Source organism: Mauremys mutica, chromosome 2 (genome assembly GCF_020497125.1).
Source record: "Mauremys mutica isolate MM-2020 ecotype Southern chromosome 2, ASM2049712v1, whole genome shotgun sequence".
NCBI lineage: Eukaryota > Metazoa > Chordata > Testudines > Geoemydidae > Mauremys > Mauremys mutica.
The window spans coordinates 66,347,675-66,362,581 of NC_059073.1; the positions used below are offsets into that span (position 1 = coordinate 66,347,675).

General features: G+C 46.1%; 1 protein-coding gene across 3 annotated transcripts in view; it reads left to right on the forward strand.

Moving 5' to 3' along the window:
* Window positions 1-13,897: 13,897 nt before the first annotated feature.
* The window catches only part of LOC123365316 (aspartyl/asparaginyl beta-hydroxylase-like), a 64,448-nt gene continuing 63,438 nt past the window's right edge, over window positions 13,898-14,907 (forward strand). The window contains exon 1 of one of the 3 annotated variants that reach the window (XM_045008052.1): window positions 13,898-14,166. In XM_045008052.1, the coding sequence (XP_044863987.1) occupies window positions 14,094-14,166 (73 nt within the window). In that variant the 5' untranslated portion in view covers window positions 13,898-14,093. The remainder of the gene's footprint in view (window positions 14,167-14,907) is intronic. The other 2 variants (XM_045008051.1, XM_045008053.1) reach the window with 2 other exon arrangements.

Sequence of the window (14,907 nt, forward strand, 5' to 3'; positions counted from 1 at the left end):
GCATCAGTGTGCAGAGCTGGGGAGAAGTATGACTGCAGAAGAAGCCTTCTCCCTGTTACTTTTTTGTCCCCTGTGCTGTGCAAAAGCCTGCCACAAATCCCTGTGCTCTCCTGAGGACAGAGTTGTCGTCTTTGTTGTGCTTTCTGGGGCACAAACTGCAGCAAAGGAGGCTAGGATGAGGTGGAGTCATGGCACCACTCCAAATCCTCCATGCTAGCAACAGAACTGTCTGGTTGTGGAAGGGAATTCACATAGGGCATGTCTACATGGCAGCTGGGAGGTGTAATTCCCAGCATGGGTAGATATACACACACTAGCTCTGCTCAAGCTAGCACCTAAAAATAGCAGTGTGGCCACGGGGTATGGGCAGAAGCTTGGTCTAGCTGCCCAAGTACAGTTCCACATGACCCTTGGGGTACATACTCACATGGCTAGCCCAAGCTGCCACACTGCTATTTTTAGGTGCACTGAGAATTATATCTAAATAAATAATAATAGGAGATATGCCAATCTCCTAGAACTGGAAGGGACCTTGAAAGGTCATCAAGTCTAGCCCCATGCCTTCACTAGCAGGACCAATTTTTACCCCAGATCCCTAAGTAGCCCCCTCAAGGATAGAACTCACAACCCTGGGTTTAGCAGGCCAGTGCTCAAACCACTGAGCTATCCCTCACCCCCAAAGTCTCCAAGGGACTGTGTAAATGTACCCCAATGGGAGGCACAGTACATGTGCACCTCTGTTCTCCAAGAAGCTCTGGGAAGTATTGGTGTACTGCTTCCACACAGGTGATGCAATTCTGCATGGCTGTGCCTATAAGGCACAATCAAACCCTTCATGTGAGCTTACGTTCCCTGTGTTATGCTTTGCTCCCCTGCCGCTTTCTGGGATGGTGGGGCTTGGGCTTTGGCTTTGGTCCCCCACCTGGGATGGCAGGGCTCGGTGGGCTCAGGCTTTGGTCCCCTCCTGCTGGGGTCATGTAGTAATTTTTGTTGTCAGAAGGGTGTCCCAGTGCAATGAAGTTTGAGAACGGCTGGTGTAAGTCAATGAAGCAAGAGGAACAGGATTTTACCTTTGCCTTGTTTACATGTAGCCTGTTTTTTAACTGCCAATTTTAAGTCTAACTTGGCTTCAGTTGGAGCTTTGCTGAGCTAAGACTGCTGTATTTGGCATTAAGTGCTTAATTTCCTTTAAATTCCAGATATTGGGACAAGATTTAAGACGGCTGTGACTAAGTATATTTCATATATTAACAATTAAATCATATTTTATATAATATATGACAAATTACACACTGGGAACAGGTGTTTCTGACTTGGAGAGTTCACAATGTAACTACTTCCTAGACAGTTGACACTGTTTTAGGCTTAACTGCACCTTCGATCCCTCTTCATTGAGGGCACCCACTTAAGGTTTCAGGCTTTCCAGATATCTCCACTCTTGGGGTGGAGACTCATGTCTCTCTCCGTGCAGACTGGGTGTGATGCATCCTGTAGGATAAATGACCCAAATTCAACCCTTAGAGACATTTTGGTAGATAAGGTTTGTGTTTTTGTATGTTTACATATATATTGTTAGAAGTTAACAATGTAATCAAACAGTCCCTGTCTATGCTGTATTCTGTTAATTCAGTGGTTCCCAAACTTTAACAACCTGTGAACCCCTTTCATTAAAATGTCAAGTCTCACAAACCCCTCTCTTAAAAATTAATATTTCCAGGGATTTTCTCCTTTACCTGAGTATAAATGATAAAAGCAGTGATCTTGGAAATATAAGATTTGTTTTTGTGACATGCTTATTACACGCTATTTATTATTAATTATTAATCATTACAGTATTTTTATTATGTTATGAAAACAGCAACACTCTTCCAAGATCTCACTTTCGTAGCTTGTATCACTTTGAATAAGCCTGTTATAAGACAAGACTCCTATGTTTCATCAAGGAGTATCAGATGTGAAACAGCATGAAGGTATTTAAGAAGCCAACTCAAAGAGTTCCTTCTGCATAAGCATTCAGGTCTTGAGCAGTCTAGGCAAACAACGCACGTTACAACAAAGCTTAAACTTATTCTTCATCATAATTTTAAAAACAATACTAGCTGCCTATTTCATTTTAAAAACAGCAAAAAATATCCACCTCCCTTTCCATTTTTTATAAGGAGTCTTGAAGTTTAGATCTCCTCAGTGTGATAGATATGCTTGCTTTGATCTGCTTAGCTCTTGGAAGTCTAGGGGCTCCGGGCTGCTGGCCTTGTGCTGCCCAGGGTCCCTAGAGACAGCTGTGTCGGCCATTAGGGAATTTTTTCCCGAGAACACTGTGTAACATTTTGCGAACCCCCGGGGAACCCCAGTTTGGGAACCACTGTGTTAATTTAAAGATCAAAAGGAAATATTAACATTTAAATGAACTGTAAACATAGTGATATCGCTGAATTCATCTCTCTTTGAAATGTATAGCAATTCCCTACTAGTGATAGAAAATAGGCAATTGCCTTATGTTAATCTGTGTAGCTAATTGCCAGTGATGCTTAGGAAATAGGTCTACTTCAAAGACCCCATGACTGCCTATTGTTCGCCTAAGGACTCTAAGCTGTCAAAAGAAGGCCTGGAACTGAATAAAAACCCCTTGGGTCCTGATCCTTTTTATCTCAGGTCTGCTTAAGTGTTATCAGGGGAAGTTTGAATCACAAAACTGAGGTTTCCAGCTCCAATCTGGATCACCCTGATAACGAATATTGGACTATAACCTATGGACAAATTCTGAAATAATTCTTTGCAACTATAAAGCTCGCCATCTCTACTATGAATCTGATCTCAGAACTGTATTCATGTCTGTATGTATACTGATCTTTTAACCAATTCTCTCTCTCTTGTTTTCTAATAAATTTTAGTTTAGTTAATAAGCATTGGCTGTAAGTGTGTATTTGAGTAAGACCTGGAATATTTATTAACCTGGGAGGTAATGTGTCCGATCCTTTGGGATTGATAGAACTTTTTTATACGATGAATAAGATTTTCAGTAATCCTCATCATATTTGACTTGGGTGTCTGGGTGGAGGCCTAAGGCTGGGTTGCTTTAAGGGAACTGTGTTATTGGCTTCTGGGTGACAAGTAAGGTATTATAGAAGCTATTTTGTGCTTGTTTGATAAATCTAAGTATTGGAATATCCACCAGCTTTGGGGATTGTCTGCCCCATTCTTTGCAGTTCACCCTAATTGAGTAACCTCAGTGTGGCTCCCTTGGGATCCCGGTCACACTGGGTGTTTAGGCCTGTAGTCCCTCTGCACCTCACTACAATTTTCAGCAGGTCTGACTAGGATCCAGGCAGCACCTGTGGCTAACTCTTTCCCCAGGCTATAACAATGAATACTAGTTACCAACCAGTTTTCACACAGCAACCTTCATTTATTCTTAGGGCAAACGCATTACAGAGAAAATATATACAAAAATATAAACGTTCCCATATGCATGCTAACACTTACTAGAGGTCACCCAACAGATTTATAGGGTCCTTGCAGGCCAAAGTCTTTCCAACACTTCTACAAGGGCTGGGCCCTTGGGGAAAAAAGTCCTGTTCATTTGCTGGATCAGAAAAAAGGCCCTGAGTCAGTTTAAACACAGTCTTTTTAAGCCAAAAGTGCTTTCTTTGTTTTCCTAGTCTCTGGAAATCCAGTTTGAACCAGTATATGTGAACTGGGTCCCTCTCTGGAGGTGTTTACAAGGAGAATGATTCACCATAATCACCGAACACTGTTTTAGTTCCTGAGGAGCTGTGGTAACGCTCTGCAATGGAGTAGAACACACCTTCTGGGTGTGGTGTTCTGTCCCATCTAGTGGCACCAAGACCACTTAGGCCTGGTCTACACTACGGGGGGGGGTTTGAACTAAGGTACGCGACTTCAGCTACTCGAACTACCTTAGTTTGAATTTCCTACCTGTCCAGATGCTGCGGAATCGAACTCCGCGGCTCCCCCGTCGACTCCGCCACCACTGTTCGCGGTGGTGGAGTTCCGGAGTCGACGGGAGCGCGTTCGGAGTTCGAACTATCGCATCTAGATTAGACGTGATAGTTTGAACTCCGAGAAGTCGAACTCTCCGCGTCGGCCCGGCGGGTACGTATGGACCTAGAGAGAGAGAGAGAGAGAGAGAGAGAGAGAGAGAGAGAGAGAGAGAGAGAGTGTGTGTGTGTGTGTGTGTGTGTGTGTGTGTGTGTGTGTGTGTGTGTGTGTGTGTGTGTGTGTGTGTGTGTGTGTGTGTGTGTGTGTGTGTGTGTGTGTGTGTGTGTGTGTGTGTGTGTGTGTGTGTGTGTGTGTGTGTGTGTGTGTGTGTGTGTGTGTGTGTTCGTTCGTTCGTTCGTTCGTTCGTTCGTTCTACAGCCAGTTGGCTTTTAGCTCATCTGGTAGAAGCTCATACACTAAGCTCCCTAGATCCCCGGTTTGATCCTGACAACCAGGGTCTGTCAGTCTTACACCAGCTCATGCCAAATTCCCAGCCTCACTGAGCACTGACAAATGCATAGCTGGAAACTAGTCTGGCTTGCCTGTGGGTTAGTGTAGTTAAAACAGATATTAGCGTTATAAGCATATGTTTAATGTTTAGATTTTGTGGAATGCTTGTAGGATGTTGTATGTATTAATCCTACTTATAATATCTGTATCCCACGCAATAAGGAACATTTAAGTGTTTGCTCTATAACTGTAAAATGTTAGTTTTGAAAATCTGTAACTCAAACAGGAACAAATTAATCTAATGGAAAATGCTGGATTCCTACAGAAGGTGTAATCTCCTGCCAGTCAGGAAGGACTACTGAATCCAAATGGGCCATTGTGGAACAAAGCCTTTATCAGTTGCTCTCCCCACCCATGAAGGGGTTATATGCAGAAGCACTGATCCCATCATCTTGGACTCTGGGGTGGGGAGGGGGGAATAAAAATCTCTGACTAAAAGGAATTAAGGTCTTTTTTATGCTGCTTGGTCTCTAACGGACAAAGATTCCTGAACATAAGCGAGAGGTCCCTAGCAGCTCTATCACCATCTGAAACCTAAGAGTGCATGCTATTTGTGTGTTTGTCTGTTGTAACCTTGTAAATAACTCTTATTTCTTTTTCCTAGTTAATAAACCTTTAGTTAGTCTATCACCGGATTTGCTACAATCATTGTCTTTGGTATGAGATCTGAGGTGCAAATTGACCTGAGGTAAGTGACTAGTCCTATAGGACCAGAAGTATTTTGTGATATTTTGTGAGCTTTGGTGTAAAGTGACCTTCTATCATAGATAGATAGGGGAGGGATAGCTCAGTGGTTTGAGCATTGGCCTGCTAAACCCAGGGTTGTGAGTTCAATCCTTGAGGAGGCCACTTAGGGATCTGGGGAAAAAAGTTGGTCCTGCTAGTGAAGGCAGGGGCTGGACTAGATGACCTTTCAAGGTCCCTTCCAGTTCTAGGAGATTGGTATATCTCCAATTATTACCTTTTATTTTATGGCAAAACAGTCCAGCACAGAAACGATGGGACGAAGGACCAAAACCTTGCTATGAATGACCGGAGACCTGCTGCAGCCAGAAGAAAGGAGACACTACCAGCACTCCCAGCTATCTTCGAGACACCACTGACTTCCTGAGGAAACTACAATCCATCGGTGATCTTCCAGAAAACACCATTCTAGCCACTATGGATGTGGAAGCCCTCTACACCAACATTCCACACAAAGATGGACTACAAGCCATCAGGAACAGTATCCCCGATAATATCACGGCTAACCTGGTGGCTGAATTTTGTGACTTTGTCCTCACCCACAACTATTTCACTTTTGGGGACAATATATATCTTCAAGTCAGTGGCACTGCTATGGGTACCCGCATGGCCCCTCAGTATGCCAACATCTTTATGGCTGACTTAGAACAACGCTTCCTTAGCTCTCGTTCCCTAACGCCCCTACTCTACTTGCGCTACATTGATGACATCTTCATCATCTGGACTTATGGAAAAGAAGCCCTCGAGGAATTCCACCGTGATTTTAACAATTTCCATCCCACCATCAACCTCAGCCTAGACCAATCCACACAAGCAGTCCATTTCCTAGACACTACTGTACTAATAAGCGATGGTCACATAAATACTACCCTATACCGGAAACCCACTGACCGCTATACTTACTTACATGCCTCCAGCTTCCATCCCGGACACACCACACGATCCATTATCTACAGCCAAGCTCTAAGATACAACTGTATTTGCTCCAATCCCTCAGACAGAGATAAACACCTACAAGATCTCTATCAAGCATTCTTAAAACTACAATACCCACCTGCTGAAGTGAAAAAACAGATTGACAGAGCCAGAAGAGTACCCAGAAGTCACCTACTACAGGACAGGCCTAAAAAAGAAAATAACAGAACGCCACTAGCCATCACCTACAGCCCCCAACTAAAACCTCTCCAGCGTATCATCAAAGATCTACAACCTATCCTTAAAGATGATCCCTCACTCTCACAGATCTTGGGAGACAGGCCAGTCCTCGCTTACAGACAGCCTCCCAACCTGAAGCAAATACTCACCAGCAACTGCACACCATACAACATAAACACTAACCCAGGAACCTATCCTTGCAACAAAGCCCGATGCCAGCTCTGTCCACATATCCATTCAAGTGACACCATCATAGGACCTAATCACATCAGACACACCATCAGGGGCTCGTATACCTGCACATATACCAACGTGATATATGCCATCATGTGCCAGCAATGCCCCTCTGCCACGTACACTGGCCAAACCGGACAGTCTCTACGCAAAAGAATAAATGGACACAAATCTGACATCAGGAATCATAACATTCAAAAACCAGTGGGAGAACACTTCAACCTCTCTAACCACTCAGTGACAGACTTGAAGGTGGCAATTTTGCAACAAAAAAACTTCAAAAACAGACTCCAAAGAGAGACTGCTGAACTCGAATTAATATGCAAATTAGATACAATTAACTCTGGCCTAAACAAAGACTGGGAATGGTTGGGTCATTACACTAATTGAATCTATTTCCCTATGTTAAGTTCTCCTCACACCTTCTATTGGCCATCTTAATTATCACTTCAAAAAGTTTTTTTTCCTCCTGCTGATAAGAGCTCATCTCAATTGATTAGACTTTTCCTGTTGTTATGCATACTTCCACCTTTTCATGTTCTCTGTATGTATAAATATCTCCTGTCTGTGTGTTCCATTCTATGCATCCGAAGAAGTGAGCTGTAGCTCATGAAAGCTCATGCTACAATAAATTTGTTAGTCTTTAAGGTGCCACAAGTACTCCTGTTCTTTTTGCGGATACAGACTAACACGGGTGCTACTCTGAAACCACCAAAAGGAGATGGGCAACAATCAGAGAAAGCAGGCACTAGAGTACAACAGGTCAGAAGGACATAAAAACAGCCACACAGGGTCAGAACAAAGGTCTGTCTAGCCCAGTATCCAGTTTTCTGACAGTGGCTAATGCCAGGTGCTTCAGAGGGAATGCACAGAACAGGTAATCATTAAGTGATCTATCCCATGTCACTCATTCCTAAACAGAGGCTAGTTCAGCCAATGACCTGATGGCCCTGGAGACAGGCACTCCTGTGAGGATCCAGCCATTAGAAAGATGCCAGAAGAAGTGGAATAAAGGAATCATGAGGGTTGCAGGCCCACCCCAGGGTCATATAAGGTGATTATTAGGCAAGAGGGATAACTGATCTGAAAGAACAGGAGATGATTATGAGCCAGAAGACACAACACCTGAAGGTCTAGCTCTCTCCTGACTAGAAGATCATGAGAGTCCCTTCTGACCTTAAAAATCTATGAGTCTGATAGCCTATAGAGGTCATTACAGACAGAGAAACAGAGAACCATCCAGAGGCCACAGGGAGAGGGAGACTCCACAGACTCAGAGACAAGGTGACAGTCAGCAGAGATAGGTCACTCCCTGTGTGGTCACTTCTTGTGGAGACCAAACTATCTCAAAGATTGCATAACCGGCTGAGCTTGAGGCAAAGACAAGACTCCAACTTGCCTATGTAGTAGTGTGATGGGGTCTATCAGGCTTTCTCTGCCCCCAGTTAAGAAGGTTTGGCTACTTTTTCCTCAGTTGAGGGTGAGACTGGGACAGAAGAGGAGCTCCTCTGGCCTAGCCCAGAACCCTAGGTGCAGGCCAGGAACTGTTCTCAAGCACTGAAGATATGTCTTTGCCTTGGAGTTTTGTTTATTTAAAGGCAGAGACTGTGAGGTTCTGAGGGGACTAAAACCTGGGGCTGTGGGAGGGCCACTGCCTCCACACTGCTACCCTGCAGCTGTGATAGGGCTGTGTGTATTATCGAATCATAGAATATCAGGGATAGAAGGGACCTCAGGCGGTCATCTAGTCCAACCTCTGCTCAAAGCAGGACCAATCTCCACATATAAACCCTGTGGAGACAAACACCACAGGAAGTACCATCTTGGAAGGTCAGACTGACATATTCCCTCATTGGTCCAGGCACCCTATTTAAGCTGAGGAGGAGTTCCAGGAAGTGTCCGTGCAACAAGGTTATAAAGCCCCTGCCAGTTATAGTGATGCATTTGCCTTTTGGCTTGCTCTTGGACTCCTGACATTGGCTCTAACTCCTGGTTCCTGGATCTGGCTCTGACCTCTGGAGCATTTCCTCACCTTCTGATCGCCACTGCCCTGACCACTAGGCATGACCACTCATGCCCTAGTCATGACACAGAGTGCCAAAGTTTGAGTTTGTTATCATTCTTGTTACTGAGCTGGTAACAGACCAATGCTAGTCTTACGGTAACAACCAGTGGATAAAGCAGTGCCGGCTCCAGCAAAGGAAGCAGGTGCCTGGAGCGGCCAATAGAAAGGAGCGGAAGTCTGTCCGTTGTTGTGGCGGCATGTCTGGGTATGCAGCGGCAATTTGGCGGCGGGTCTTTCAATCCCTCGCTTCCTCTTCACCAGCACTTCGGCGGCAACTCAATTGGTCTGTTTCAGTCTTCGGCGGCGGGTCCTTCACTCCCTCTCTTCTTCTTCGGCAACACTTCGGTGGCAGCTCAGTCGGGTTTCTCTTTTTTTTCCTTTGCCTCTTGGGGTGGCAAAAAGGCTGGAGCCGGCCCTGGGATAAAGGTAGGGAGTGCCTGCAGTACCATGCTTGGCCTTACAGGGTGGTGCTACAGAGCAGCCCCACCTGCCACAACTAGCAACCTAGGGCTGAAGGGACACAAGTGGGACTCGGGGCATTAATTATTTGTTTTTAATGTTTATATTAGAATTTTTGTAAAAAAGGGAAGATGACTAATGATCAGTGGTTTTGGAATCAGAGGGCCCATGTTCCCTGGAGGGACTGATAATGATGGGACAGTTGTGACAACAGAATCTGTCTGGTGACCAGGACTGTCCTTTCATAGGACAGAACCAGAACCAGGCTTGACCAAATAAGACAGTTGGAAGGCATGTGTAAATGCAGATAGTTCAAAGTAAATTATTAACATTAAACATTAGCTTTTGAATGTCACTCTTTACCCAGTAACTTATCAGCTCTTATCTCTTTTCTCTCCTCCCCTTACGTCTCACATAGTAACTTCAGCAAACTACACTCAGCCCCCAAAAGACATTTTCTCATGCTGTAGCAACTTTTCATATGGAAATCAGCTACAGAGGCACTCCAAAAACCATCTGCAAAAATTTGCAGCTAGAGCTAAGGTTTATGAAACATATTTCACCATTCACAAATCTCTAACGAGACAGGAAACTAAGCACTTTGCAAAACATTAATTACATGTTTAGAATTTTTACCAGTTAAAGTACAAAACAATGCTGCCTTTCTGTCTGTTACTTGACTATGTTTCAAAGTCTGGACCTCATTACAGAATTGCGTCTTAGTGCTCATCAGTAAACAATTCTGACTAGGCCTTAGTCTATTATTTAGGTCAGTAGCAAGTAGTATGGTAATATTGAAAAGAGTTTCCTCCATTCTAGATTTCTTTTTCAATAGTTCATAACTTTTACAAATATTTCTTTTGAACTGAAACTTCAGATTCATGGTGTGATGCAATATGGAATACGGGACACACTTTATGATATTGCTGATACCAATATTAATAAATTGCAACAGATATGCTGTGTGAAGTATCTGCAAAAATGTTATAATTGGCCAAGTATGATGATCTTGTTCATATGTTTGTATCACCTTTGTATTATGAGTTATAGATACGTAGGGTATATCTGTATTTCCAAACTTGTGCTGTGTTTCTGGGTGACACTCTCAGACAGATTGACTTCAGCACTAGGCCTGCTTGAGGGCCATCAAGGGACATCACCTCTACAATGAAGTTGAAAGGGCCAGGGACTACACCTTACGACTAAGGCTGCGAGTTTGTCATGGAAGTCACAGATTCCGTGATTTTTTTTAACCTTCGTGACTTCGGCAGCGGCTGGTGTGCCTGGCTCATGCCTATGGAGAGAATTCTAAGGTCTTTCAATGCCTGTGCTACAAGTTTGTGTTTGAAACAAAGGAAGTACCAGACACATGGCAAAAGGACTATAAAGGGCAGCTGTATCATCTCCATTTTCTTTTCAGTCCTGCTTGTCTTCATTCCTGCTTCTTATCTCTGGAATAACCTTTCTATAAATGAAGCTTTTAACAAAGGACTGAATGACCCATCCAAGCTGTGGATGTGTTCCAGAGGGACTTTCTTCAAGCCAGCAAACTCATCAATACTGCTAAGAACCTGATATATGGACTTTGAAGTCTTTGTATGTATAGTATGTGATTGCTTTACAATTTAACAACTCTCTTCTTGTTCTTTTTTCTTTATAATAAACCTTTAGGTTTAGTCGACTAAAGGATTGGCTGGCAGCCTGGTATTTTGGGTAAGATCCAAACCTATACTGACCTGGTAACATGGCTGACGCTTTGGGGTCAGAAGAACATTTTGTTTATGTGAGCAGAGTTTTTTTTTTAATAATTTCTCACTTTACTGGACCTATGTGCTGACTGGAAGCCAGGGAACAAATGCAATAAACTGGCCTGTGTGATTTCTTTTTTTGCTTCTTGATAACCAGTGTGGGGGATCAGAAGCACAGTTTATGACTGGTTGGGGAGTTTAACTATAGTGTTACTCAGCAGTCTTGAGAGTATCTGCTCTCCCTTTTGCAGTCTGCCCTGACCTTGACATTTCCAGCGACAGCTGCCCTAGGCACCCAGGGTCACACATGGTCTTAGCCCAAATGTGACTTTTTTTTTTGTGGTGGGCAAGTTCATTTGTTTTTATGTCAGTCTGTTCATAGACGCCGACTTCCCCTCTACCTGGCAGGTACTTGACCCCCCTCCTCTGCCCAGGCCCCGTCCCCACTCCACCCCTTCCCTCAAACTGGGCCTCTTTCCACCCCTGCTTGTGGACTACTTGTCTCCCATAGTTTGGAGGCTCCAATATCCCCAGCTAAGAGTAAATTAATATTGGACAAACCAGTTTAAGAAACATAACAAAAAGCTTCGAACAAAATCTTAAGCACTTGAAGAATGTATTTATAGCCTGCATTTAGCTGTCTTTTTTTGCATAAAGATCTATTTTTGTTCTCACTGAAGTCTATGATAAAATTTCCATTGACTTGTGGGTTTAGGTTCATATCCAGAGCAATGCGGCCCCAAGGGAAAGAGCACTAAACTGAAACTCAGAAGCTCAGCTACTGACTTACTGGGTGACCTTGGGCACATCATGTAACCACTGTGCCTCAGTGTCCCTATCTGTAAAATGGGGGTATTGATACTGATCTCCTTTGTAAAGGGCTTTGAGATCTACTGAAGAAAATGTCTATATAATATTATAATATACTTACATAGGACATTTATAATTTAAAATGAAAAAAACATTTTCTATGCACATAACATTGGATAACTGTACATGTTCTATTAATATTTATTTAATAGAAGCCAAAAATGTGCTTGGTGCCTCACAATACAGATAAACAACATAAATCCCTGCACTGAAGAGCTGAAAATTAATGATTTGGTGCATAATTCTGTGGGCTGGGGGACAACTTTTTGGTGAGTTTCTTTGAATGCAGCTCACTGACTGAAAAAGTGGCAGATCAAAAGGAAAGCTAATTACTTTCAGAGCATATCTGTGAAAAAGGAGCCTCTTTCCCCACTATACTCCAGGTCCCCACTGTGAAGTAAGAACTAGTATTGTCACACATCTATCACCATTGCCCAGATCTTCACTATGCTGCATATCCTAGCCAATGGCACAAGGAATGGCATTTTGGTCTCCTGCTCCAGTAGCACAAACTCCTACCACTTGCACATCCTCAACAGGGAGGGGGTTATGAGACACACCCAGTAAGGCCATATCTACACTAAAAACTTAAGTCAACTTATGTTGGTATATAGCTGCAGCAGCAATTACATTGCTTGTGCATATCTACTGTAGAGATGTTGGGACTCACCCCTGCGGCGCCTCCTGCTGGTGACTTCTGGGAATTAGCTTGTTCCAGCTCCAGGCACCCTCTGCAGGGCAGTGATCTGCCTGTCCTCTGACAACTGTGTCCCTCCCAGACCCGGTGCCCTGTTTGGCAGTAACCCCTTTCTCTCAAGGTCTCCCCTCCCCTGGGGCAGATTGCAGTATCAGCCTACTCATCACTGACATGGTTGGGTTTGGACCTGCTGCCTTTGCCTACCCCCAGGCTGCCCTCTGCAATCCCCAGTACCTATTAGCCTTGTACTAGACAGCAGCCAGGGGCTTTCCAGGCTGGAGCTCTCCAACTCCTCTACCTTTCCCCAGCCCTGCACCACTCAGGTACCCTATTTCTAGCTCCCTTCAACCAGGCCCATGTCCCTTTGTAAACAGAGAGTGACTGCCTATCTGCCCCTGGCTTCTCTGCCTTTATAGTGCCAGCTGAGTCTGTTTGGGGCATGGCCCCAGCTGCAGCCTCTTCCCTCAATCAGCCCAGGGTTTTACTGGCCCAGCCCCAGCAGCCTGCAGGGCTTTTCCAACCCTTTTGGGGTGGAGCAGGTTGTTACCCTGCTACAGTACACTTTGCTTCTTGTGTCAGCAGTGCATATCCTTACCAGGAGCACTTGTGTCAGTTGCATGGGGCAGCTTGTGAAAGTCAGTAACAGCAAGTAGGCATTTTAGCACCCAGGGTAAGCAAACATATTTGCACCCCCTACCATTTTTTCCATCATTTTCCTGCCCCATGTTTCCTCCTCCACAGCTTTGCACCCTGAGTAACTGCCCCACTTGCCCCACCCTGGTTATAGCTCTCGACATAAGCGACACAATGTCTACACTGACACTGTGTCAATCTAACTACATCGACTTTGACTTCATGCCACTCATGGAGGTAGAGTTATTAAGTCAGGGTAATGGGGCAATTAGATCAGCAAGAGCAAAATTTAAGTGTAGATACTTCCATAGTTAGTTCAATGTAAGCTACTTTGTATGGATCTAACTCTGTAGTGTACACCACACCTGGGTGTACAGTAGCAGACAGCATTAGCCAGTTCGAATATTTCTTATGTCATGCTTGCAAGCTGCTTTTTGCACAGATAACTGAGCACTGTCCCTTTCCTATAAGTAGGGAAACTGAGGCACGGGGCTCACTCAGCAACCCAAGTAGGTGAGCATGCAGCTGAGATCAGGGTAACGCCGCAAGCCCTGGCTAAAGAACCCTACGCTGAGCACAGCCACAGGCCGCCACCCCAGGCCTGCAGCCCCCGGCCCCTCCAAGCAGCCCCGCCCGCCTGCCCCTCGCTGACAGCGCGCGCTTCTCCCACTGGGTCGGAAGCGGAGTCCTCGCGAGAGCACTCGCTCCATGTTGCCACGTTCCAAGCGGCCGGTTTCGGGGAGGGGAGAGGAGAAAAGCGCAACGTGTCCCGCCCAGTCCTCGCGTCTACACCAATAAGACGCAAGTGATGCCCCGCCCATGCCGAGGAGAGCGCTAGGATTGGCGGAGGTGGCTGTCAGTCGGTCTCCGGGGCGGGTCCTTTGGCTGCGGCTGCTACACACGCAGGGTCAGGCAGAAGCCACCGCTGTGTCCTCGCTCAGGCCCGGGGCGCCCGCTCCTCCCCCTGACAGACGGTGACATGGCTCCGCGCAGGAACCCCCCCAAAGGCGCCGGCAGCAGCAGCAGCAGCCCCGGCCAGGGGGCCAGGAAAGGTCAGTGCTGGGGCGGGCCCGGCCCCTCTCCCGCGCCGGGGCCGCGATCGTCGGGCCACAAGCCGGGGCGGAGCCGGCGGGGCGCGCCGGGCAAGGGGGCGCCGCTCCCCGCTGGCGGGGGCCCGTCGGCTGCCAGCTCCGCGCTGGGTGCCTGTGGGGCAGGCGCTTTGCAGCAGGCTCGGCCCCTGGTGCCCCGGGATAGGGGGGCGGCGGGTGTCCCGCGACCCCTGGTGCCCCGCGGGGGGGAGGGGGGCGCGGCGCCGCCTGCTGCATTTTCGAAGTTGCCGCGTTCTTGAGTTCGTGGCTCCCGTGGCTGGGCCCGTGGCGCAGGGCGCGCCTCGCTGCACGCCGGGCTCCTGCGGGTCCGGGGGTGCGGCGGGGCAGCGCCCGGCAGCGGGTGTGTATCTGCCTCCCTCTAGCTGCCTGGTCACCTTCGGCCTCCTTCGTGTGTTTACGTGTCGTGTCAGCTCAGCTCTGGGAGGGCGGGGAGGTAGGAACAGATGGTTTAAATCTGTTACTCAAATTTCATTTATTCCCCTTTTTGCTAGAGTTGAAGTGGAGGAAAAGCTTAGAGTCTGGCTGAGCAAACAGAGAGAATCCAAATTACAGAGGATTAGTAATGAGCAGAGCTGGACATATCCCTAGGTGTGCTTAGGCCAGTAATTACAAACTTGGTTGTCTAAGAGAGGCTTCTAAATCCATGTGTGTCTTAAATTCCCCTATAAAAAGCAGTCCGGTTTT